Source organism: Xenopus tropicalis, chromosome 9 (genome assembly GCF_000004195.4).
Source record: "Xenopus tropicalis strain Nigerian chromosome 9, UCB_Xtro_10.0, whole genome shotgun sequence".
Taxonomy (NCBI): Eukaryota; Metazoa; Chordata; class Amphibia; order Anura; family Pipidae; genus Xenopus; species Xenopus tropicalis.
The window spans coordinates 40,991,174-41,015,815 of NC_030685.2; the positions used below are offsets into that span (position 1 = coordinate 40,991,174).

Sequence of the window (24,642 nt, forward strand, 5' to 3'; positions counted from 1 at the left end):
ACCAATCAGTGACTTGAGGGGGGGCATAGGGGACATAAATTTTCAGTTAGTTTGCATCTGACCTGTGTGCTCACAAACTGACTGAACAGTTATGTCCCATGTGGCCCCCCTCAAAAGTCACTAACTAAGAGGTTAGAGAGCTGAAAGCAGAAAGTGAAGTTCTGGCTATAATGTTGTTAGACATCTTCTCACTCCAGCCTTTATAGATTACATTACATTATATATTACATTTTTGGCTTACTAACTATATTACAAGTATTTTTTATTTTGCACATTCTATCCATTTTACCCAGTTTCATTTTTATACTGAACTGTTCCTTTAAGTCTGATCATCTTCCTGTAGCCTTTAGTCCCATGTCACAAGTGTTTCTATAGAGCAGGGGACTAGTGATGAGTGAATCTGTCCCGTTTCACTTCACAAGAAAATTTGCGAAATTGTAAAAAAAAAATTTTTGACGTGCAAGACTTTTTTGCTATGAAGCAAATTTTTTTTTGTGGCCACAATCCATGCCTGCCAAAAAATGTTGCTCATCACTACAGGAGACGCCAACATTTTTTACCAGTGAGCCACTTATAAATATAAAAAACGTTAGGAAGCTGCACGAGTATGTGAAAAACTTCTGTAGGTTGTCAAATAAGCCCTGGTATGTTTTAGCCTCTGTGAATTTCAAGCCTGCAGGAGGCTTTGTTTAAATATAAACCTGTATCTTTATGACTCCAAAATGGAATTTCAAAATGAAAATGTTGCTCATGAGCCACTGGTTTGGGGGTCACTGCTAGAGAACAACCCACAAGAGCATAAAAGAAGACGGGTTAAAAAATGGAGGCTCTCAAGTTGAAAAATATGCATGGAATTAAGAATATAATAAAACGGCCAGAAAACTGAACTGTTTTAACTATATTTACCATAGTATATTCCCTAGGAAAGAAAACAGAATCATTCATATCATCTAGTTTTTAATTAGTCAGGAGAAAAAAAGAGATCCTGCATTTAACATAGTTGTGTAAAATATGTGTTTCTTTTGTTTAGTTTGTTTCATTTTGAGATATTTTATTTGCACAAAGTTTATTAGGAATCTGTGTTGGCGTAACAGCTCTCTAAGTACTTGTAGGTTATAGAGAAAAGTTTCTCCCAAGATTTACTTTGCTCCGGAGTAAATCCTGATCCAAGGGCTTCTTTGAAGACACTTATTATAACCAGAAACAGCAACTGTAATTTAAAAATACACATATATTATTAAAAAAAATGGAAAGAATTTAGCATTAACAGACATTTTTTAACCACAAATTATTCAAAAGTTGGTTAAGTGATACTGACACATTCCTATATCTACAAGGGATTTATCAATATTTCTAGTGACACAACGTTGAGCTGTTTTGTTCAAAAGTCCTCTAAGGCCACTCCAAGCCTTCCTGCCCTTACCCTATCCCAATGTGTTTTGGATATGTGGAGAGACAAGGGGCTTTCCAATGTAAATGTAAACAGAACTCCAGCCTAGGAAAGGCTCTGCATTCTTAGACACCATTATTTTGGCCAGAGTGTCAGGAGGGGTATATGCAGCTGAGCTGTAGTGGCTTAGGGGGACAAAACAAATGGTACAGTGATGCATTATTAGTACAGGTATGGGATTTGTTATCCAGAAACCCGTTATCCAGAAAGTATCGAATTACAAGAAGTCTATCTCCCATAGACTCCATTATACGCATTTGTTCTTTTCAAAATAATTTCCTTTTTCTCTGCAGTAATAAAACAGTACCTTGCACTTGATGCCAAGTAAGATGCAATCAGTTCTTATTGGAGGCAGGACAATCCTATTGGGTTTATTTAATGTTTAAATTATTTTTTAGTAAACTTATATTGAGAACATATGCAGATCGAAATTATGGAGAGATCCTTATCCAGAAAACCCAGGGTCCTGAGTATTCTGGACAACGGGTCCCATACCTGTAATACTGAAACATTCCTTTAAGTTTTAGGAACGCTGTGACAATCACTTTAATCTTAAGAAAGGTATATGTGCGACAAAGTAAAAGAGAACAGAGTTATTAAAGGGGTGGTTCACCTTCAGGTTAACCACTCTTAACAACTTTTCATTTAGCCTTTTTTTTCATTTTTTTGTAGTTTTTGAATTATTTCCCTTCCTCTTCTGACAACTTTATTGTTTTAGTTACTGTATGTATTATGTTATTAAGTTATGTATTACTTATCTATTCTATTCAGACCCTTCTCTATTCACCTACCTCTCTCTTTTAAACAACTGACTGGTTGCTTGGTTAAATTGGACCCTAGCAACTAGATATCTGCTGAAATTCCAAACTGTGGATCTGCTAAACAAAAAGCTAAGAAGGGGCCTGCCGACATCTGGTCTGTAATTGGCTAGATCTCAATCGGGCAGGTTTAAAAATGTAGTCAGATCGGGGACCGCATTGTCTTGTTGATGTGGTCCCCAAACCGACTATGCCTATACCCATCGTTCTAATTTGATCGTTTGGCCCCAGGGCTAAGAATATGGGTAGCTGCATGTCAACTTTCAAAATTAAATATAAAAAAAATATTCTATTTGCTCTTTTGGAAAAAGGGATTTGTTTGCTGCAGCACTTTGGCATAAATCGTAGTGCAAATAATACCAGGAAATGGATATGCCCTAAAGCATTTAATGTCAGAGTATTTAAACATATTTTCCCCGGCTTCTCACAGCATCTAAAGGAACAACATCCATAGGGGGAATAAGGAGTGTGTGCACTGTTCAATTGGGCCATACTAGTCAATCCTATATTATTTATTTTGTGAAATTAATTTTCTGACATTTTAGTTTTCTAACACTGGTATTCTATTTGGTTTCCATGGTAACTCCCTCCTTTTTGTGGGTTTAAGGGACTATTGTTACTTTATCTGTAAGAGTACTGATTGGTTGGACGAAGGTCCCAGAATGAAAGAGAAACATTAAGGATGCATGCAAACTAGCTCAATAATAGCACTGATTAGTACTCATTTAGAAACTCATCATCAATTAAATATTTAACTATAAAGCATAAAATAATACTATAGTAATATATACCTCAAAGTTGTTAACTTCAACCTTGTGAACATCTTGATGCCTTTTTGCTAAGTGAGATAAAGCACTGCACACAGCGTCCCAGTCCTTTAAGTTCTCAATAACATGGTTTAAGGCTCCCATAACTCTCTTTCCATGAGCCCGAATTCCAGCATTGTCTTGCATCTCTTGCAGTGTGGAAATATTTTTCAAATTCTTGAAATATATTTTTGTCTGGGGATATGTCAAAAATAGGCTAAAATCATAACAAATGAAAATTCATTAATCGGAATTTTTTGTAAAAGTTTTAATTCCAAAAAGATTAGATTTATTTATTTATTTTTTAACTCTTTATTTATGTTTTATTTTTTTAGAACAGGTTATACATATAATTGCGGTTCTGTAAGTTGCTTTGTTATGAAACAAGGAGAGGGAAGGGCTCAACAGGTAAGAGAAGGGAGAAGGAAAAGGAGAAGAGGGGGGGCAGTTGGAGCAGAGGGAGGGAAAGGCCCAAGGGGCAAGAAGAAATAGAGAGAGAGGGGAAAGAAAAGGGGGGGGGAGGAACAGTAGGGGGTAAAAATAAAATTAACATAACATCCACATTAGATTAGATTTATTTTGAAAAATAGTATATTGTATCATAGTTACATAGTTGAGTTGGGTTGAAAAAAGACCGAAGTCCATCAAGTTCAACCCTTTCAAGTGAACCCAGCATACACAAACCTATACTGACCTATCTATACACTCACATACATAAACTACTGTATTTATACCAACATCAATACTAACTGTACATATTAGTATCACAATAGCCTTGGATACTATGCTTATTCAAGAACTCATCCAAGCCCCTCTTAAAGGCATTAACACAGTCTGCCTTTACAACATCCTGTTTTGACATAGACAATTTTTGACATAGACATTTCACCATAGGAATGTAACCAAGTAGATACTTGTTCTTGTGTTCTTGCAGACTCATTTCTTTGTAGTATTTGGAACTCAGTGAAAACTGCACCAACTTAAACTATCTGTGTATATTCCCTTGCATCTCTTCCAGTGTGGAAATATTTTTCAAATTCTTGAAATATTTTTTTGTCTGGGGATAAAGAAGATAAAGCACTGCACACAGCATCTCAGTCCTTTAAGTTCTCAATGCCATGGTTTAAGGCTCCCACAACTCTCTTTCCATGAGCCCGAATTCCAGAATTCCCTTGCATCTCTTGCAGTGTGGAAATATTTTTCAAATTCTTGAAATATATTTTTGTCTGGGATATGTCATAAATAGGCTAAAATCATAACAAATGAAAATTCATTAATCAGAATTTTTGTAAAAGTTTGAATTCCTAAAAGATTAGATTTGTAAAAATTTGTAAAAAAATTTGAAAAATAGTATATTGTATTATAGTTACATAGTTGAGTTGGGTTGAAAAAAGACCAGGACCAGGGCAAGAACTAGGGGTAGGCAGAAGAGGAAACGATGAGTGGGTGCCAGGCAGTTACCTCTCCTGCCTACCCCTAGTCTGCACTTCCTTGTCATTGCCTCCGACTCTTGTCATTGCGAGGGAGGGTAGTTGGAAGGGAGGTTGCAGAGGCAAGGTGGCCAACCAGGTTGCCTAGGGCACCCAGTTGGCTTGGCCTGGCCTGATGTATACAAACACACACACATTTTTAGTATAGGTGGCAAAGCCAGAAATAATGAACTACTGATTACTGCTCATGTGTTCAGTTTTCCCCTAAAATATGTCTGATAAATTTCAGCTGGGGCCTGGAGCTAAGATTCCCTTATGCAGGTTGATTAAATAAATGTCCATCAGGACATCAGGAATCCAGGCTTTTTTTGAAGGATTCCGTTTCGGCCCATGGTCCCGGCCGAACCGAATCTGAATCCATATTGGCATAAATTAGCATATGCTAATTAGCATTCAGAAAGGGTTAAATGCCCGGGGGAAATTTGCATATGCTAATTAGGATTCGGATTCGGTTTGGGATTCGCCAGAATCCGTCAGGGTGGGTTCGGAGGTTTGCCCAAACCCAAAAAAGTGGGTTCAGTGCATCCCTAAATAGGAATAGGAGCCATTTAAGTTTGAGGACTGTATTAATGAGCCAATGCGATCCTCAATCTGATGGGAAATCAAATCTGCCCGATCAACACCTGCTCAATTTTCAGCCAGATATTGGTCAGGTAGGCCCCAAACATCAGTCTGAAGGACTTAAATCTGCCATGTATTGCCACCTTTCAGCTGAAATCAATCATCCACGGACGATCCTCCTCCCCCAAACCACACCTGTTCCTGCCCAATACTTCCCCCTTCACCTTGCAAAATGAAGAAAAAGCAGAGTAATACAGTTCACATGGGCCATCTCACGCAGCTAAATGTAAAGGAGCATGTAAAGGAGTTGAAGCCAGATCCATTTCCTTTAATAGCAACTGACAATCTATGGTTTTATGCACATAAAAAAAGATTTTTTGCTGTTTTGCGAATTTTTTACTGTTTCGCAAATCATTTGCAAGATTCACAAATTTTTCGGTGAAGCAAAACAGGACAGATTCACTCATCACTATCTATGGTTCAATCCTTAGCTAAGATTCTCAAGTGTTTTAGAACTGTATACATTGTAATAGGAAAGGTGTACATTTTACATTCACTAGCCCTGCAGTCCATTCAGCTTGATGGTCAGCCTCCTGTCCTAACCACAACCCAAGTTTCCTTATAGACAAAATACACAAAAATACTCTAAAATAAAATATTCTAACCCTGCTTACCAGTTCTTGAAATTCAATTCAGGCCTTCCTTTACCTCTCTTGCCAGACAATTCAAACTCCCTACACCAGGTGGATGTATAAAAATTAGACCCTTTCAAATGCCTTTTTCATGCATGTGCATGAATTGTGAGACACATGCTCCTTTACAAGATTGGTGCAAAATTGCACAAGTTCAGTATCCTAGAAGCAATGGACATATGGTTTGACAATTTGTAAATTAGAATTGGTTTCTTTAGTATACTGCTGATGTATTAAAATTCATGGAATTTTAATACTGTATAGTAAATGTATTATAATGTAGTAGACAGGGTATGTCAATACTGACAATGGCTATGTAGGAAAGGATTCTGGTGTGCAAAGTAATATATGTTAAATCAGAAACATTAGTACCGGAATATATAGTTTAGATATTCCAAGCAAAAAAATTACTAAAACTTGTGTAAATGATGTAGGTGGGATGCATCGCCTCCAGCATTGCATGGCCATGCACTACTCTCAACTTAAAGGAACAGTAACACCAAAAAATGAAAGAGCTTTAAAGTAATAAAAATATAATGCACTGTTGCCCTGCACTGGTAAAACTGGTGTGTTTGCTACAGTAACACTTCTATAATTTATATAATAAGCTGCTGTGTAGCCACGGGGGCAGCCATTCAAGCTGGAAAAAAGGAGAAAAGGCACAGGTTACATAGCAGATAACAGATAAGTTCTGTAGAATACAATAGTGTTTTATCTGTTATCTGCTATGTGCCTGTGCCTTTTCTCCTTTGAATGGCTGCCTCCATGGCTACATAGCAGCTTATTTATATAAATTATAGTAGACTTTCTGAAGTAAACACACAACTTTTACCAGTGCAGGGCAGCAGCACATTATATTTTAGTTACTTTTATACACTTTCATTTTTTGGTGTTACTGTTCCTTTAACATTCAGGGTACACACTAAACTGACCTAAAGAGCAGTTTGAAAAAAAATATTATTTATTTATATAGTGCTAATACATTCCATAGCACTTTACAGAAATTATACAGTTAATCTAATAATTTGACAGATTTAATGATGTACAGTGCATATGGAAAAATGCAATTTTAGATGAGCAAATTATAAAAAATGGCATGCCATGGAGTTACTGTCTATGCAGTGTCAGCCTTGTGTAAAACCCTAAATAAGGACAGTGTAACACTCATTGGCATGGCCAATTTGCTGCTGTCCCCATCATCCAGCACAAAATTAGACTGTGCACACACAACACGGATTTTGGCATAAAAATACACACTTCATGCGTTCACACTAAAATCTGCATAACGAGTGCACTGAGAAGGTTGATCCTGTGCTTGGCAGCACATGCTCAAGACATGGCAAACAAAAGTGGATCAGATACAAAGTGGAGAAAGGTTGGTGACCCACTCATTATCATCTAGTTCAGGGCTATCCAACTCGCGGCCCGCGGCCCCCCTCCTATGCTGCCAGTGTGCTGAAGGAGCAGAGTGGCTGGTGGCGTGGTACCATTGTCACTCAGTTTGTTTCATCATTCCCAGGAGTAAAGGTATTGTAATTTAGGTGCATTTATTGGTATTAAAAATGTTTAAAGGGTATTACAGGCCCACCCCCACAAATTAAGCTCCTCCAACTGAATTTTGACCAACATACCTAAAATATATAGGGGTTAAAATAACCCCACAAATAAAAGACTTATATACGACCAATTATCCCCCCTGAGGAAAAATGTAACAACTGCATTAAAGACCTGTACAAAACAGGATCTTTCCTGGATAGGCCAAAGTCACGCAGTGAAAATGGTTATCTTACCACAGGTACTGTACTACTTCAGAACCTTACCGACTCCAATACCTGACTCAGATATTGAAAAGCAACAACAAGTTATGAAATTTATTTGGAACACTAAACCCCCAGGGTTTCCAAAGCGACAATGCAAGTACCATGACAAAAGGGAGGCTTAGGAGTTCCAAATTTTGGTAAATATTTCCAAGCAGCTATCCCCCTGCTGTATGCCAACCCCCCTCCAAAATGGGTGACCATTGGAAGAAGCACTTATCAACCCAGTAAAACTGGTGGCAATTTTATAGTTACCCTATGTACATAGACCAGATGGTTTAACCCACTGACCCAAAACCAGTGGTTCAGGGGCAACATGTTGCTCCCCAACCCCTTGGATGTTGCTCTCAATGCCTCCAAACCAGGTAGTTATTTTTGAATACCTGACTTGGTGGCAAGTTTTGGTTGAATAAAAATAACCAAATAAAGCCCCCTGTAAGCTGATAGTGTGCATAGAGGCTAATAATCTTAGCCCTTATTTGGCATTTCCATTAATTTTTATAATGCTCGTGTTGCTCTCCAAGTCTTTTTACATGTGGCTCACAAGTAAAAAAGGTTGGGGACCCCTGGTTCAACCCCTATGCTGGAACAAACCCTAACTACATGGGAGTAGATCGGGGGTCTTTCAGGTGGTGGGAGACTAAAGGTTTTACTGTACTAAGACACATGCATGGAATTTCTGGCCCCCTAAAATGGGAAAGATTTCAACAACTGTACTGCCCCCCACCAGGAGAAATTTTAAGATATATGCAGGTACAACACTATTTGAAATCTAAATCTAAAGATGCAAACAAACCACCCTCTACGTATTTAAAAACCATATGTACTAAATACCCATATTCTAAAGGGGTGCTGTCAAAACTTTACAATATCCTATCTGAAACCAACCTCCCACCTATGTTACCGTACGTTAAAGCTTGGGAAAAGGATCTTGGTCACTCACTAGATGAAAACAAGTGGCTGAAAATATGGGAGCAAGGGACACACAGCTCAATTAACACCTCCCTACTTGAAGCGGGATATAAAGTTTTATTACGGTGGTACTTGGTCCCAGCCAGACTTCATAAAATAAATAACCAATACAATCCACAATGATGTGGAAATTGTAGAGGGGAAGGCAGGGTCTATCACATATGGTGGCAATGCCCCAGGGTACAAAGATACTGGACCAGGGTTCACAAAATGATACTCTCAGTAACAGGTGTAAACCTAAATCACCAGAATCTAAATCACCAGAATATGTGTTACTGAGGAATAAAATCCCTAATGTAAACAAATACGCCAGGATGTTGACAACCCAAATTTTTACCGCAGCCAAATTAACATTAGCTAGATGGTGGAAATCCCCATTCTTGCCCATTTTACAATTAAAGAATAAGATCAACTGGATATATGTTAATGAAAAATATAACCAGCATTTTAAGCAACAAACAAGAACGATTCCAAAAAGTATGGGCTCCCTGGGAACAATACTCCATCCATGCAATCGAAACCATGCCTTCCCCTCATATAAGTTACTGTATATAAGACATAAAATAAAAGGAAACCTAGAGGTGGGAAAGAGGGGAAAAAACCCAACTGAAAGTCCCACAGGACATTGGGATAAGTCGGGATTGAAACAAAAACAAAAATGAAAATCCATAGGTCGAACCCAGATCCCCGGAGAGGAATCGAGAGGAGTAAAGAGAGGCACCCCACCCGGCTTAGTTTGGTTTCAGTTTAACCAATTATAACACTTATTATTTTCTTTGTATTCATTTTTTGATTTTCATTTCCTGCCTTCCGGCAAGTCAGGACTCTGAAAAGACAAGACCCTGAGTTGCACACCCTCACCCCCCCTTCCCAACCCCCCTCTTCCCACCCTTTTTCCCTCCCCTAAAGAATGACTCATACATTTATTGATGTAATCATACATAACTTCAGCTATCATTGAATATGTTATGTAACTTGTTATTCTCAATAAAAAAGTTAAAATTTAAAAAAAAAAAAGGTATTACATGTAAGGGATGTAAGGCCATCTTCCACAGACTCCTTTATAGGTAAATAAGTCAAGATTTTAAAACATTTTCTATTATTCTGTAATTGTAATACAGTTCCTTGTACTTCAGCCCAACTAAGATATAATAAATCCTTATTGGAGGCAAAACAATCCTATTTTGTTTATTTAATGTTTAAATTATTTTTAATAAACTTTCAGTATAAAGATCCAAATTACAGAAAGACCCCTTATCCAGAAACTCCCAGGTCCTGAACATTCTGGATAACAGGCCCCATACCTGTACATACATCATTAATAACGTATGCCCATTATATTTTATTCCATTGGATTTAAATATGCAGTGTTCGGTTGTTTCTAGGTCAGGGGATTATTTGGGGGTTAGGGTGTATTTGTCCTTGCCTGTGTTCTACCTGTTATCTTATTTCTGTTTAATGTCATGAAATATTATTGCAATTAGAGAAGAAAGAGACTATTCCAAAGGATTCAGAACTCTATAAAAAATGACAGAACTCTCCTGTATCATATACCAGACACCATATGCATCACATTACAATCATTTTTCCATTGGCCAGTAAGGAAATTGTTTACTGTTTTTCATATGTCTGTAAATGATTGCAAATGTATTAAAAGTCGTTGCGATGTTAATTCAGCACACCCCTCTCACAGGATCAGGAGACATACTACATTTTGCTACTGCATAAACAGTGTTTTGCACACAGATGTTTCCAATATTTCAAAGAAGAGACAACAATTTTAAAGTTACAAAATAACAAAACATTAATCTAGCCTAATGTTTTAAATTATTTATGTGCAAGTGCTGAAGTTACAAACACTAAGATTTTATGATAGTAATCAAAAAGGCCCTTCTTAATTCAAAACGATGTGGAATCCTCATGATTTTTTTACTTCTAACATTCTAAACAGATGTATAGCATATGTTTTGAATTTACAACTGCATTCTTAGGATGCCAGAATTTAAAACTACATGATGCAGCTTGGAGGGGGTGAAGATGAAGAGGATTTTTTAACTTGTGTTAGGAAGGGCATCTATTTTGGAGAGAACAAAACTGAGTATTGCCACCCATTTGTGGCCTGGGATGGGGTTTAGATTGTTTTAAGGTAGTATTTGGTCTATTGATAGGTCATAATAGTTGGCTTGTCACAAGCCCATTTCAATGGAAAAAGACACTGAAATATCTAGTTAACTGTAAGAATTTAGGCAGGATTAGACTGTGTAAAGTTTCCTCTTTTAGGGGCAGATTTTTCAAAATGTGATATTACAGCTCACCACAGTATAATTCCCCCACTCTCTATTCATTCCTATGGGAATTTTAGAGGCATATTTATCAAATGGTGAACTCTCACTCATTGACAAATACTCTAAGAATTAATGGAATTTTGGAATGGTGGAATTTTACTGTGGTGAGCTCTAATTTTACACTTTGATAATACTGCTGCTAAGAGTAATGGGTGGTGGTATGACTCCATGTCATTTGGGCATGTAGCACTACATACTAACCATGCTGGAGGAGTAGAGTGCGGCTAATACTGTATTTTTCTCTTGATGGCAGTGGTGGTCAAAATGCCCTCTGAAGCAATAGCTTGAGGCTAGGGACATAGAGGCCTCTTTCTCCACTCGCATAGAAAGTGGGCAAACTTTAAACAATATGCATAGATGTTACATGAGTCTGTGCTCTTTAGCATTCAAATGTTACCCTTTTGAGTTGTCTGTCTCTATCTTTTGTAAGATCTTTCAAATCCACTGTCTTTCTGCAAAATTCAGTATAATAATTCTGTCTACTGCATCCCTTAGTTTAACATAGTGTATCTGGCATTGCGCTTCTTGTGTCCCAACCCCCAGACTCAGGTACAGGGGTTATATTTATATATGTTCAATAAATGTATTGTTATGCTTATCAATAGAGACCTATGAATGACGATGCTCTCTCTCTATATATATATATATATGTATGCCTTGGTTTGTTTATGCTTGTTTGTAATTGGTTTGCTTTTCTTTGTTATGCTGTTTGGATTCCATCCAATTCTTTGTAAAGGACTGTGAATTTTTTTTTTATTAACATTTTTAAACATTGAATATGTTGACACATTATAAAAGAACTACATGTTACACTGAACTACATGCTACAATGTTACACTACCCTTTATTGTTTGTTATGGCATCAGTACAACTCATATGCCCCCTATGCTTAATGTTAAAATAGAACTTTATTTTCTTACAATATTCATTGAGTGTTTTTCTTGTCCATCTGTTAGTGGTAGGGAGAAAGAGAACAGATAAAATGCCTGGACATTGGCCAACAAATGCACTGCCAAAATGGACTTCCTGGCCACCCAATACTTGACATTGTGCCATATTTCTTATTCCAAATATTCCATTCTAAAAACTTTCTCATTATACTCATACTTAGAGATCCACTAAATTATTGTGTAGATGGAAATTAAAGATTTTCTTTCCCCTTATGAGATATTATTAGAATTGTTTACTTAGAATTGTCTCGACAATGCAGCTTTTTCTAAGTACAACTGTTCCACGGTGGCAGAAAATGTTGTCATTATTATTGTTATGAAAACATATTGATAAATTTGCAACATCTTTCACAATCCTGTTCAATAGAAGCAACTTTCTCTAATTCAAAAACACAAACTGTATTACATATTCCATATGGGTTCTTATCAGTGCCAACAGCCCATAGTTTAGAAAGCAGTCATTTATGGAACTGTATCAAAGACTCAAAGACTTTGGCAAAATCCAAACAGATCACATCTACTGCAACCCCACTGTCCAACTGCTGACTAACCTCAGCATAAAAAGCAATTACATTTGTTTGACACTATCCGTCCTTCATAATTCTATCTGTGCATCATGCTGATTACTACTTATAATGCCATTCTCTACAACATAATCTTTATTGTGATCCGTTAACCAACCTACAAATAACTTCCCACTACAGATGATGCATTTACAGGCCTATAATTGCCAGGCTGAGATTATGATCTGATTGTTGTTATTGCTTGGACAAACATGATGATGGTTCAGGCAATTAACAACCTAATAGCATGTTTTGACCCAAAGTTGTGCTTCCATAGGTACCTGGTCCTCAGGCTGAATATGAGTTCAGGATAAGGCATGTTCCCAAAATTCAAAATTAGATTGTGGATTCTCTTCCATTTTCCATTTTCAATTGCTGAGAACCCAAGCCCTAGAATCTAAGGCAGTGGGAACAAATTGTCAAAATTACGTGTAGGTTCCAGAACATGGCACGACTCATAAGACTGTCACTGGCTTCTGGGATGTGATCTAGTTACTGCAAGCAATCAGGAACAGATAACATTTCAGCAGTGTCACAGGATCGGGTATCAGGCAGGGGAGGAGAGGCAGGTGATGGTAGCAGTAGTCATTGAGGGATAAGAAGTGAGATTGTAGAGCTCCTGTTGTTTAAAGGAACAGTAACACCAAAAAATGAAAGCGCTTTAAAGTAATAAAAATATAATGCACTGTTGCCCTGCACTGGTAAAACTGGTGTGTTTGCTACAGTAACACTACTATAATTTATATAATACGCTGCTGTGTAGCCATGGGGGCAGCCATTGAAGCTGGAAAAAAGAAGAAAAGGCACAGGTTACATAGCAGATAACAGATAAGTTCTGTAGAATACAATAGTGTTTTATCTGTTATCTGCTATGTGCCTGTGCCTTTTCTCCTTTGAATGGCTGCCTCCATGGCTACATAGTAGCTTATTTATATAAATTATAGTAGACTTTCTGAAGTAAACACACAACTTTTACCAGTGCAGGGCAGCAGCACATTATATTTTAGTTACTTTTATACACTTTCATTTTTTGGTGTTACTGTTCCTTTAAGATAGTAATGGTAAGTGCCAAGTGCGGGATGAATACCGGTAGTAGAGGGCTGAGTGGGTGATCAAGTTGCTATGGGCTTTGTTTATAGATTTTAATGGAAAGGTGGTTGTGACTAAAAGCATGGAGGCTCTGCTTATGTCTGGGATTGTACTTGGTAATTAGGGTGGTTATATAAAGTAGTTGTGAGCACTTTGTAAGGGAGTACAAGAATTTTGAATTAAATTGTGTATAAGATAGGTATCCAGTGGAGGCGCACTTGTGAAATGGGAGGTGAGTAGTGATGACTGAATTTTCTTTTCGTCAGGCATGGTTTGCAGCAAAATTCCGCATTTTGCTATCGGTGAATTTTTTCGCATAATGTGTGCTAAATTTCGCCATGGAAAATTTGTTGCCTTGTCAAAAAGAGTGGTCATGTCGAAATGGGCGCAGTCACATGGGCATAGGCATGCTTGCTTCAAAATAGGCACGGTCAGTTCAAAACAATCAAATCACATTAAAAAAAAGTTGCATTCTATGATTTTTTTGCCATTTTGCTAATTTTTTTTGAAGTTTCACAAATTTTACGGCGAAGCAAAACGGTGAATAAGTCTGGTGGCAGTGTTCATGATGAATTGACGTGGGGTTTGTTTAGACAGGTAGAGTTCACAGAACAGTGAGTTACAATAGTCTAAACAAGATAACAACATAAATGTCTCTCATGTGAGGAAAGGTCAAATGCAAAAGATGTTCCTGACTCCTAGGCAGTGAACTTGAGGAACTAGGTTTATATTGATAGTGATGTTAAGGGTGGAAAGATCACCAGTTCAGTTTTGTTCATGATAATTTTTAGGCAATGAGAGGACATTGAATGCAGAAATTGCAGTCTGTGACACTAACTAAAAGCGATGGCAGGTCTGGAGAGAAGAGGTAGATTTGAGTATCTTCTGCATAAAAATGAAACTCAAATGAACTGATTAGCTGACCCAAGAGCTGCGAAGTACTTCAACTGAAAGAAGGTGTTTATGGAGGCTGTATTGGAGACACTGAAGGAACAATTAGAAAGATTGGAAAAGGTCCAAAATACTGAACTTTCTTGAATCCCCAGTGAGAATACAATATGGAGCAAGGGAGAATGATCAATTGTGTCAAAAGCTGCAGACAGGTCAAGCAAAATTAAGAAAGAGTAGTGGCCCAAGGCACAAAGGATGCTAGGGTGTAAGTTTCTTTGCTGTGGTGGTGGTCATAGAAAGCAAATCAGTGAAGAGTGTGATTACTTTGGATTCTGGATAGATAGACAGTGTAACGGTACCTGGTGGTCTAGTGGGGGGGGCGGGGACGCCCGCCACCTCCTCCGGTGCGGGGACGCCCGTCGTCTTCTTTAGGCGCGCACGCAAACTGCACAGCCCTTTAATGTGCATGTGCGTCCTTTGATGCGTTCGGGTACTCAGCACACGTGTGATGTTACTTTTGCGCCAAATTTAAATATTTAAAGCGCTTCCTGATCTTTTTTCATTGCCCAACGTAGGTTTTTTCTTCCTGAAAGTTCCTGGGTGTTTTTCTGTATTGTATTGCCTCGTCTTGATCCTTGCCTGTTCTGACTATTTGCGTTTGCTGCCTGGACCGACCTTTTGCCTGTTTGACCACTCTTCCAGATTCCGTTTTTGATACCGTGCTGTCTGATTGTTGCTGACCCCGGCCTGACCTCTGACTACGTTCCCCTTCTCCCTGCAACACGGTTCTAATTCCCTTGCTTGCTCAGAACTCTCTCCTTGAGTCTCTCACTATAAGGCCTCTCACTTGAGTCTCTCACTATAAGGCATCCAAGCATCCTAGCGAAGGGCTCCTCCCGACGTGAAAGGCGGCTGTTAGAGGCAGGAGCGTGAGCCGAGACCGGACCCTTGGCTCCAGTTCTGAGTTTTGGGATACCGACCGTGACATTACGTTGGGCCCGATATGGATGCTGAAGGGGCAGCCGCGTCCCCTACTTCCTCTGAAGCAATCCAAGTGAACCTCCTTCAGTGTCTTGGGGAACAAGAAGCTCAGCAGGACCAAATCATCCAGTGGCTCCAGAGATTGTCTGTAAGGTTGGATGCACTCCAGCAACTGCCTTCTGCTTCTACTCCGGCTGCTATCCAAGAAGGCACTTCCATGCCCGCAGCTCCAGGGATGCTGGTAGTGGAGCCTAAGGTTCCATTCCCCAAGAAGTTTTCTGGGGAGCGGAGTAAATTTTTTGCCTTCCAGGAGGCATGTAAACTATATTTTGGGTTCCTCCCTCGTTCTTTTCCCACTGAGGAACTTAAAGTTAATTTTGTGATGACCCTTCTTCTTGGGGATCCACAATTGGCAATTTACTTTACCTCCCTCTGATCCAGCCCATACATCCCTTGATTCCTTTTTTAAGGCCATGGCAATCATTTATGATGACCCAGATCATTCCCCCTCTGCTGATGCTGCGAGTCGTAATCTCAGGCAAGGTAAATGTTGGGTTGAGGATTACTGTACTGAATTCCGCCATTGGGCGGTAGAAACGGGCTGGAATGATAATGCTTTATGAAGTCAGTTTAGAGTCGGGCTATCTGATTCTATAAAGGATAGTCTGATAAATGTCCCTGCTCAGCCCTCCCTAGACTCCCTCATGCATCTTGCCATTCAAATTGATAGGAGGCATAGGGAGAGACGACTTGAGAGAATCCTGGCAGTGGCCCCACACTCCTTTTCCGTAGAGCCAGTACCCAAACCTGAAGTGGTTTTTTTCTAAATCTTCAGAGGAACCCATGCAGTTGGGTTCTACCCATTTATCTTCTGAGGAAAAGGTTCAGAGGCAGGCTAATGGGTTATGTTTGTACTGTGGGGATAGGGGTCACTTCCGCAGCTCCTGCCCCAAAAGGCCGGGAAACGACAGAGCCTAAGCAGGTCTGGGGAGTTCTGCTTGGGTAATGTCGTTTCTACTCCCCAACAATATTCATCTAAAGTTATGCTTCCGGTCCTTTTGGGATGGGATATGGGTTGTGTGGAAAGCTCAGCTTTCATAGATTCTGGGGCAGAAGGGAATTTCTTAGATATTAACTTTGCCCGCAGGCAAGGAATACCCACACTTCCTTTATCATCCTCGGTTAAATTGCTAGCAATTGAAGTTATGCTCTAAGTCTGCCCAAGTTCTTGCTACTACTTCCATAACAGGAGTTACCTTCCCCTTATTCTCCATTTGCAGATGTCTTCTCTAAAAAGGCAGCTGAATCCCTTCCTCTGCACAGAACTTATGATTGTGCCATAGATTTAACTCCTGGTTCCTCTCCCCCTATAGGTAGAACTTACCCATTATCTCTCCCTGAGTCTCTTGCTATGGAGGAGTATATTAAAGAAAACCTGGAGAGAGGTTTTATAAGGCCCTCCTCTTCTCCTGCTGGAGCTGGTTTCTTGTTTGTAGAGAAAAAGGATGGGGGTCTTAGGCCATGTATTGATAACAGAGGTCTGAACAAAATCACAGTCAACAATCGATATCCCCTTCCCTTGATTTCTGAACTCTTTGATAGAGTGAAGGCTGCCATTATTTTTTATAAACTTGATCTAAGAGGCGCGTATAATCTAATACTAATCCGGGAAGGGGATGAGTGGAAAACAGCCTTTAATACCCGAGATGGTCATTATGAATATTTAGTAATGCCCTTTGCCTATTTATGAAATGCCCCTGCTGTCTTCCAGGAGTTGGTAAATGACATTTTCCGCGATCTTCTAGATCGTTGTGTGGTAGTATAGTTAGATGACATCTTGATCTATTCAAATAATCTGTCTGACCATCGTGCCCATGTTCAGGAAATTCTACTTAGATTAAGGCAAAATCAGTTGTATGCTAAGATTGAGAAATGCATTTTTGAAGTCCCCTCAGTTCACTTCCTTGGCTATATTATTTCTCATAAGGGCCTGAAAATGGACCCAGCCAAGGTTCAGGCCATCTTAGATTGGGTACAACCTTTATCCTTACGAGCCATACAAAGGTTTTTGGGTTTTGCCAATTATTATAGGCAATTTATTAAGTACTTTTCAACACTTATGGCTCCAATCACTGCTCTCACTAAGAAAGGTGCTGATCCAAGCCTGTGGTCGGAAGAGGCCTTAACTGTCTTCAAGCTTCTAAAGAAAGCCTTTATTTCTGCTTTGGTACTCCTGCACCCCGACTCTGCTCTTCCTTTTCTGGTAGAGGTGGATGCTTCTGAACTAGGAGCAGGAGCGGTCCTGACTTGTTCCCTCCTGTCTCGCACCCTCTGGTGGCCAACTTTAAAGCAGGATACAGGGAATTATATTAATACTTGTTTTGTTTGCCAACACTCTAAACCTTCCAGATCCTTACCTCAGGGGCTGCTACAACCACTTCCCATCCCCGTAAGACCGTGGACTCATATTTCTATGGATTTTATTGTGGATTTACCTCCTTCCAAAGGGAATACTGTTATTTGGGTGGTAGTAGAACGCTTTAGCAAAATGTCTCATTTTATTCCCCTTCCCGCCCTCCCGTCTTTCTTCTACAAATGTCCCTTTGAAGGTTCCGTCTGTTAAATTGGGACCTAAATTTATTGGGCCTTTTTCTGTAAGATTATCAATCCTAGCACGGTCTGGTTAGAACTTCCTCCTGAACTTAAGATTTCTAACTCGTTTCATGTCTCTTTATTAAAGCCTGCTAGAACTGTTCGACAGAGATCTCCTCCTCCAATTTCTATTGAAGGGCAACCTGAATATGTGGTACACAGGTTAGTGGACTCCCGCCTCTCTAGGGGTAAGCTACAATACCTGGTACATTGGAAAGGTTATGGCCCCAAAGAGAGGTCTTGGGTTCCAACATTGGATGTTCGGGCTGATCGTCTTGTACCACGGTTCCACGCCAGGTTTCGTGATAGACCTAGGGGTCCTGCGGCCCCCTCTGGAGGGGGGGGTAATGTAACGGTACCTGGTCCGGTGCGGGGACAGCCGCCGTCTTCTTTAGGCATGCGCTTGTGAACTGCACGGCCCTTTAATGTGCATGCGCGTCCTTTTACGCGCACGCATGCGCACTCGCGTCCGGGTACTCGTCGTGCATGTGGAGTCAATTTGGCACCAAATTCAAATATTTAAAGCACTTCCTGGTCTTTTTTCATTGCCCAACGTAGGTTTTTTCTTCCTGAAAGTTCTGGGGTGTTTTTCTGTATTGTATTGCCTCGTCTTGATCCTTGCCTGTTCTGACTATTCGCGTTTGCTGCCTGGACCGACCTTTTGCCTGTTTGACTGGACTCTTCCGGACTCCGTTTTTGATACCGCGCTGTCTGATTGTTGCTGACCCCGGCCTGACCTCTGACTACGTTGACTCCTTCTCCCTGCAACACGGTTCTGGTTCCCTTGCTTGCTCAGAACTCTCTCCTTGGGTCTCTCACTATAAGACCTGGCGGCATCCGAGTAGGGAAGAGCTCCTCCCGACGTGAAAGGCGGCTGTTAGAGGCAGAAGCGTGAGCCGAGACCGGACCCTTGGCAACAGTTCTGAGTTTTGGGATACCGACCGTGACAGACAGTGTGTAATGGGCCAACTTGGGCCTTAGGTCCCCTGGTGGTAGCAGAGTGACACAGTGTACTGTGCTTTATAGAAAATAATAGTAATTTGCAGTGCAGCAGTATTAAAGCAAGGCTCATTGTACAGGCTTTTGATCCCAGCACCATTTGCCCAGGGGAAATTAGGCTAAGATTGGGAATAGTTAGGGATAGAGCATGCCATATAATGTTCTGTTGATCATGTTTTTTTTTGATGGTGGTTGTCATATCAGCATAATATTGCCCTAGCATGTCCAGAGTTAAACCTGGCAACATTTGGCTTTGTGTCCACAAGACACCCTTAATTAATTCAATACACAACAAGGGACTGTGGAAGGTGACAAATTCATCAAACTCATCAGACAATTCGGGACCAGCCAGTTGGGGCAGGAAGCTGGGACCTTTGGTTTCTTTGATCTGTTGATCAAAGCAAGACAATTGTGGAACTAAAACAGCAGGAGGTGCAGCTATGAGAAAATATGGATTATACAAACGGATCCATATCTCCTTTGCTTTAGGGTTCACATCCTCATAAATCATATATTGGTTATGAGGGGGTCCCATGCTTCCCAATGATACCAAAGTTTCTGGGGGGCTGGAACATGAGACACTCATGTTTGGTATCATTCTGACCGCACACATATGGGTTAAAGCAAGCCCATATATTCATAATAATATTGGGTACTGACAAGTACCAATATTATATGACAAGAAACTGGCATGAGAAGTACAGCTCTCTACAGGGGGGTCATGTGACAAGTTCCTGGGCACTCCCTCCTCATGCATATGGTAATGAGGGAGGGTCCCAGCAGGAAGAATGAAAAGGGCACAGACCCAGATACTAGTTAGCTCATTCTGGAGGTCCCAACTTATGTTGGGGGATGGGCTCAGGATTTCCAAACTCTTGCCTCAGGAGGACACAAAAGATAACTCGGTAACGTACATAGGGTTTTCTCTGTGTTGTATTCCCTTTTATTTTATTTACTGTTTGTATATATATGTCTCTTTTTGTAAAACCTTTTTAAATGCACTGTTTACCTTTGTAATATTAAATATAAAATTTAATAAGTTCTGTCCTTGGCTCTATAAAGATCCCCACGTACCTTGTTTACATGTGAATATATTAACTGCTTGGCTGTGTGTGTGTGTTAAGTAGTGGGGCAGGTCCTGTGTAAAGGCTAATTAACTAGTTGACTGTTAGCAGGGGAGTGTGTTCGTGGAATTAGTGGAAACTAACCCTAACTACAGCAAGAAAGCTTGTGAGATATATTTGTGCATTAGGTTTCTATCGCCTGTTAATGATAGATGGTGGCAGCGAATAGTTATTTGGGATGGTGGTGTGTTTGGGGGTGCCTGATGTTACTCTAACCTGTGTGAAAGGTGATTGAGTGTATCCCTTGTTGCCCCGTCCCCGTGTCATATGCGTCTGAGAGTGGCGTGTTCTTGACAGTGGTCTAATGTTTGGAGTAAATAACTGTTAATAAAGATGCTGAGACCATTAAAATCCAATATAATATGTATGGAGGTTGTGTAGCAGTGTGAGAAAGCTCTGAGAGGAGCAGAAGAGATGGCCAGCAATCTCACATTTAAAAAATGGTATTGAGGAGCAGAAAGTAAAGGGCTTTCATGATTAGTAGATTGTGTATGCTATTCTTTGCTTAACAGGCAGCAATAATTAGGATTTTAACAGGAAAGGAACAGCTTTCCTTTAGGATAGAGCAGGAGGACTCAAGCAGGTAAGTTTAAGATTGATTGCAAGGAAGAAAGGTGGGAGTCAGTTAGTAGTAAGATGTAATAGTTTAAGTGCCCTAGGAGAAGGACATGAATAGATGTTTTAGCAGTTGTTTGAGAAAGGCCTATTTTTTCTCAATTATTTGAAGGAAAAAGAATCAGGTTTTGGCAATAGCATAAATGTGATCTGTACCTCCAGGTAGTGTGCTGAATCACAAGGGTTGAGAGTCCAAGAGAAAGTAAGAGGGAGGTGGCCATTCTGGCAATTTGAGAGGTAGGGACAGAAGATTTGGTGAGGGAGAAAATAGGCTGGGAAGTTCAGAACTACAGGATTCTGCAGTGAACTTGCTTCTTGTCAAAATAAAAGAGGTTACAAGGAATAAAGTTTGAAACCTGGTTAAAAAATTGGATTCTCCATATTTCTTCTTTAAGTTTATGAAGCATGTCACCCGCAAAAATGGGTGAAGGTTTGGGAGAAAATACTATAAGCTCCATTTTAGTTAGGTTTGGTTTGCAGGAGGAGATAGCTAGTAAACAGTTCAAGATTTTGGTCTGAATGTCAGTTTTTAATGAAAGAATTTATTATGAACACTACTTCCTGCCTTATAAAATGGTTGCATGTGAAGTAATGGTCATTGACTTAGAACTCACAGAAATAAAATGATTTATACACAAAGTTCATACAAATATTCCCTCTCTGCTTGTAGAATAATAACTCGCTAAAGGAATGTTAAATGCTCCCAGAAATCACTTCATGTAATAATACAAAGAAAAAAGCCAACAATCATTTAAAAATAATCATTCATGATCATAAGAAACTTGAGCTCTGGGGAAATTATATTGTTCAGAGGAAAGAATGTTCATCTAAATGCCAACATCAACATCAGAATACTAGTGTGTATATATGTATCACAAAGAAGAAACTATATATGTGTTAAAGGGTCAATACAAGGGTAGTGACTAAATAATTGTGATACTACACAATATATAAGGAATAATATGCCGTATATATTTTATGTAAGGCTAAGACTAATGTTTCCTACGTTTAGTACCATGTAATTTATTCTTCCTAGATAATTAGGATAGATAATCCATAATAACTAAACCTATAGTTCTTAAGGTTGCCATACACTAGCCAATAAAACTGCCAACTCATTTTGAAAAGACCAACTTGGCAGCCTATTGAGTGATATATGGCTAAAAATTGACTAGATATCAGTTCGAGAATCCCATTCCAATGAAAAGAGTATTGGTGCATTGATGTGACCCTTGTCCAGTGAGTCTCCATAGGGCGCAGTGTATGATCTGATCATTGTCCCCAAAGTTAGGTTGCTATAAATCTTTATCCCCACAAATGCCTCAGATCCTTAAGGCAGGATTACTCTTGCAACTCCACTATGGAACTTTTTATGAGCACTAAAAGGAATACCCCACAAAGACACTTTCTCACAGTTTCTCCTTTCATGTAATTACAGAAATCACCTACAGTTGACTCACATACAGAATTAAATCATCTACATCTAAAGTTTTTCTGCATCTAACCACAGAGGCAGTTCAGCCCTTTGGACATTTGATGTTTGAGCAAAATGCATCAGCTGTGGAAGACTACTCCCGCAACACGCACACAAAAGCCATAACAATATTTTAATAGCTTAATATGATTTCCAATAAAACCTCTTTAAGCTGCTGCCATTGGTCTCTAAATGTTATTGTCCCATGATATCTTGGCTAATGAACCATTTCTGAATATATTTGCAGAGGTACATGTTTAGTTAATTCCCTGACAGTGGAATTGTACATAACTACTAAATAATTTCTATGTAAAATGAATAAAATATGTTCAGAGAGGAAAAAACAGCACAGCAGTCCACTAGTGCAATGTGAGAGCAGTGCTGTGATATGCACCATAACAAAACAAAAACTAGATATTGGATTGACTTTTGACACATCATAATGTTATTTATTTATATTTTTATTTGTTATGTTGATACCAGAGCTTATGTTGCATGCCTACGGCACATAGAGGGGACACTGGTAGCTTTGGTTCCTACGACAATGTTTTATTAGCATTTTGTTATTGTAGTGGAGAAGTTATGAATATTACAATCTTGAATTAAGGGGGTTCTGTCTTAGATTAGCATTATCTGCCCAAGAAAAAACTGATTTGATTATCAATTAATTTGCCCTGTTTAAACTATTATGTGTGTTTCTGTGTGTGACTGACACAGGAAAATTACATTGAATGTGGGCAAATGATGACTTCTCTAAATCATCATGCTGATGCTATGTAAATAAATAGTAATATTAATACAGTATAATGCAAATGACTAAATATTGCCTTTAAAACACTGTGTATCATGCTACATACTAGGTCCGTGAAACAGAAACAGTAATCAAGGGAAATAAAAGATCTGCAAAATAATATTCTTTGTTGTTTCAATCAACTTCCCTCCAACTACAAACAGCTTTCAGACATTTCTCAGAAAAGAGTATTATATGAAAGTTTTCTGGAAACATCATATTCATGTGGGGAAGAAAGATGAAAGATTAAAAATACAACCCAGAAAAAGTACAAATACCCTGACATCCATTCCCAGGGTGAGAGATAATGTGACCTACAATCAGTAACTAGCAATCCTAGCACTCAGCAAGAATGGTATCAACCCATCTGTACATTACTAAGCAATGTTGTGCAATGTTGACTTACTGAAACCTGATCCCAATGGCTATGCAATGCATGTGCTCTTGATACAAACACACACGCAAGGGACATGGCTGTAAATATACCACTAGTACTGAGAGTGTTATGTATAAAGTTATACAAATAAATGTTCTTTACAAACTTTCAGAACTTAAAATGTTGGTAACACAAAAAAGTGAAAAGGATTGAAATTCAAACAAGCAATCCATATATTGTTTACATTATTCTTTTAACAAGAGATGAGCATTTTCTGGCAGCTAGAGAGTGTGGAAACTTTAATTACAGCACATCTATATATTTTATGCACGTTGGTTGTAGCCTGCATAGTGCATTATTTCCTGAGATTTATGTGCAGCCTGGATAAAACTGGAAGAGAAGTACACAAACAGCTAAAATATAATTCAGTCAGAAACAAGTTTTTGAAAATGTTTCAGTACAGCACATTTGCATTATAAATTCTAAATAGAAATGTGAGAATGCATTAAGCAATTACTTCATAAAACAAGCTTTTGCTCCGTGACGTGCTGGCATTTGTTTAGTTTAGTGGATACATTTACTGATGGAAAAAACAGTCTTTGAAGTGACAAGGAATTTATGTCATTCAGTAATACAATCCGTCCTTTAAGGATGGACCTGCCACTGGCAGCTTTATCTCTTGGGATTTCTTCACTATGGTCATGCAAATTGTCTGCTGATATTTCTGCTGAGTCCTATAATTTATTGCATACAAATTGCTGCTTCAAAAGCTTGTTACTACTGTCGCTCAGCATTATACATTATTATCTATGATAAACCAACTATGCTGTAGGTCTAGCAGTGTGCACTATAAATACAGCAGTGGCTGTAAAGAGACATGTATACCACAGACACGTATACAAATGCTTGTCCTGACAGTGTACAATGATCTCTGCCTCTGAAAGCACTAGCTGAAATTTGATCTTAAATCAGTTACCTGATAACAACTGTTCTCCCCGATTCTTCTGGATTCGCATATATTTTGCTCCATACCTCATTAATGTTTTCTATATCGGCTCCTGTTAAATCAGCCATAGTAGACAGGAATGCTTATTCTCTTCTACTTAAAGAGCAGAATACAACTATTTCCCCTTGGAAGAAGCTACAAATTACTGTTGAGTTGTTCAAAGAACAGCTGTAAATACTTA

General features: G+C 39.1%; 1 protein-coding gene across 1 annotated transcript; it reads right to left on the reverse strand.

The window, feature by feature from the left end:
• Window positions 1-940: 940 nt before the first annotated feature.
• On the reverse strand, window positions 941-24,642 carry gby (globin Y). The gene is made up of 3 exons (XM_002941194.5): window positions 24,432-24,642; window positions 3,060-3,291; window positions 941-1,210 (listed from the first exon to the last, which is right to left on the reverse strand). Exons 1-3 carry the CDS (start codon window positions 24,527-24,529, stop codon window positions 1,070-1,072), a joined length of 471 nt encoding a protein of 156 aa, XP_002941240.1. The 5' UTR covers window positions 24,530-24,642; the 3' UTR covers window positions 941-1,069.

Bases quoted from the DNA above. Each gene is read 5' to 3' on its own strand.
- gby (XM_002941194.5), bottom strand. From the start codon at position 24,529: ATGGCTGATTTAACAGGAGCCGATATAGAAAACATTAATGAGGTATGG. The intron at 3,292-24,431 runs GTAACTGATTTA...TTATGATTTTAG, and splicing joins GGGAGAACAGTTGTTATCAG to CCTATTTTTGACATATCCCC. The intron at 1,211-3,059 runs GTATATATTACT...TTTAAATTACAG, and splicing joins TTGAAGTTAACAACTTTGAG to TTGCTGTTTCTGGTTATAAT.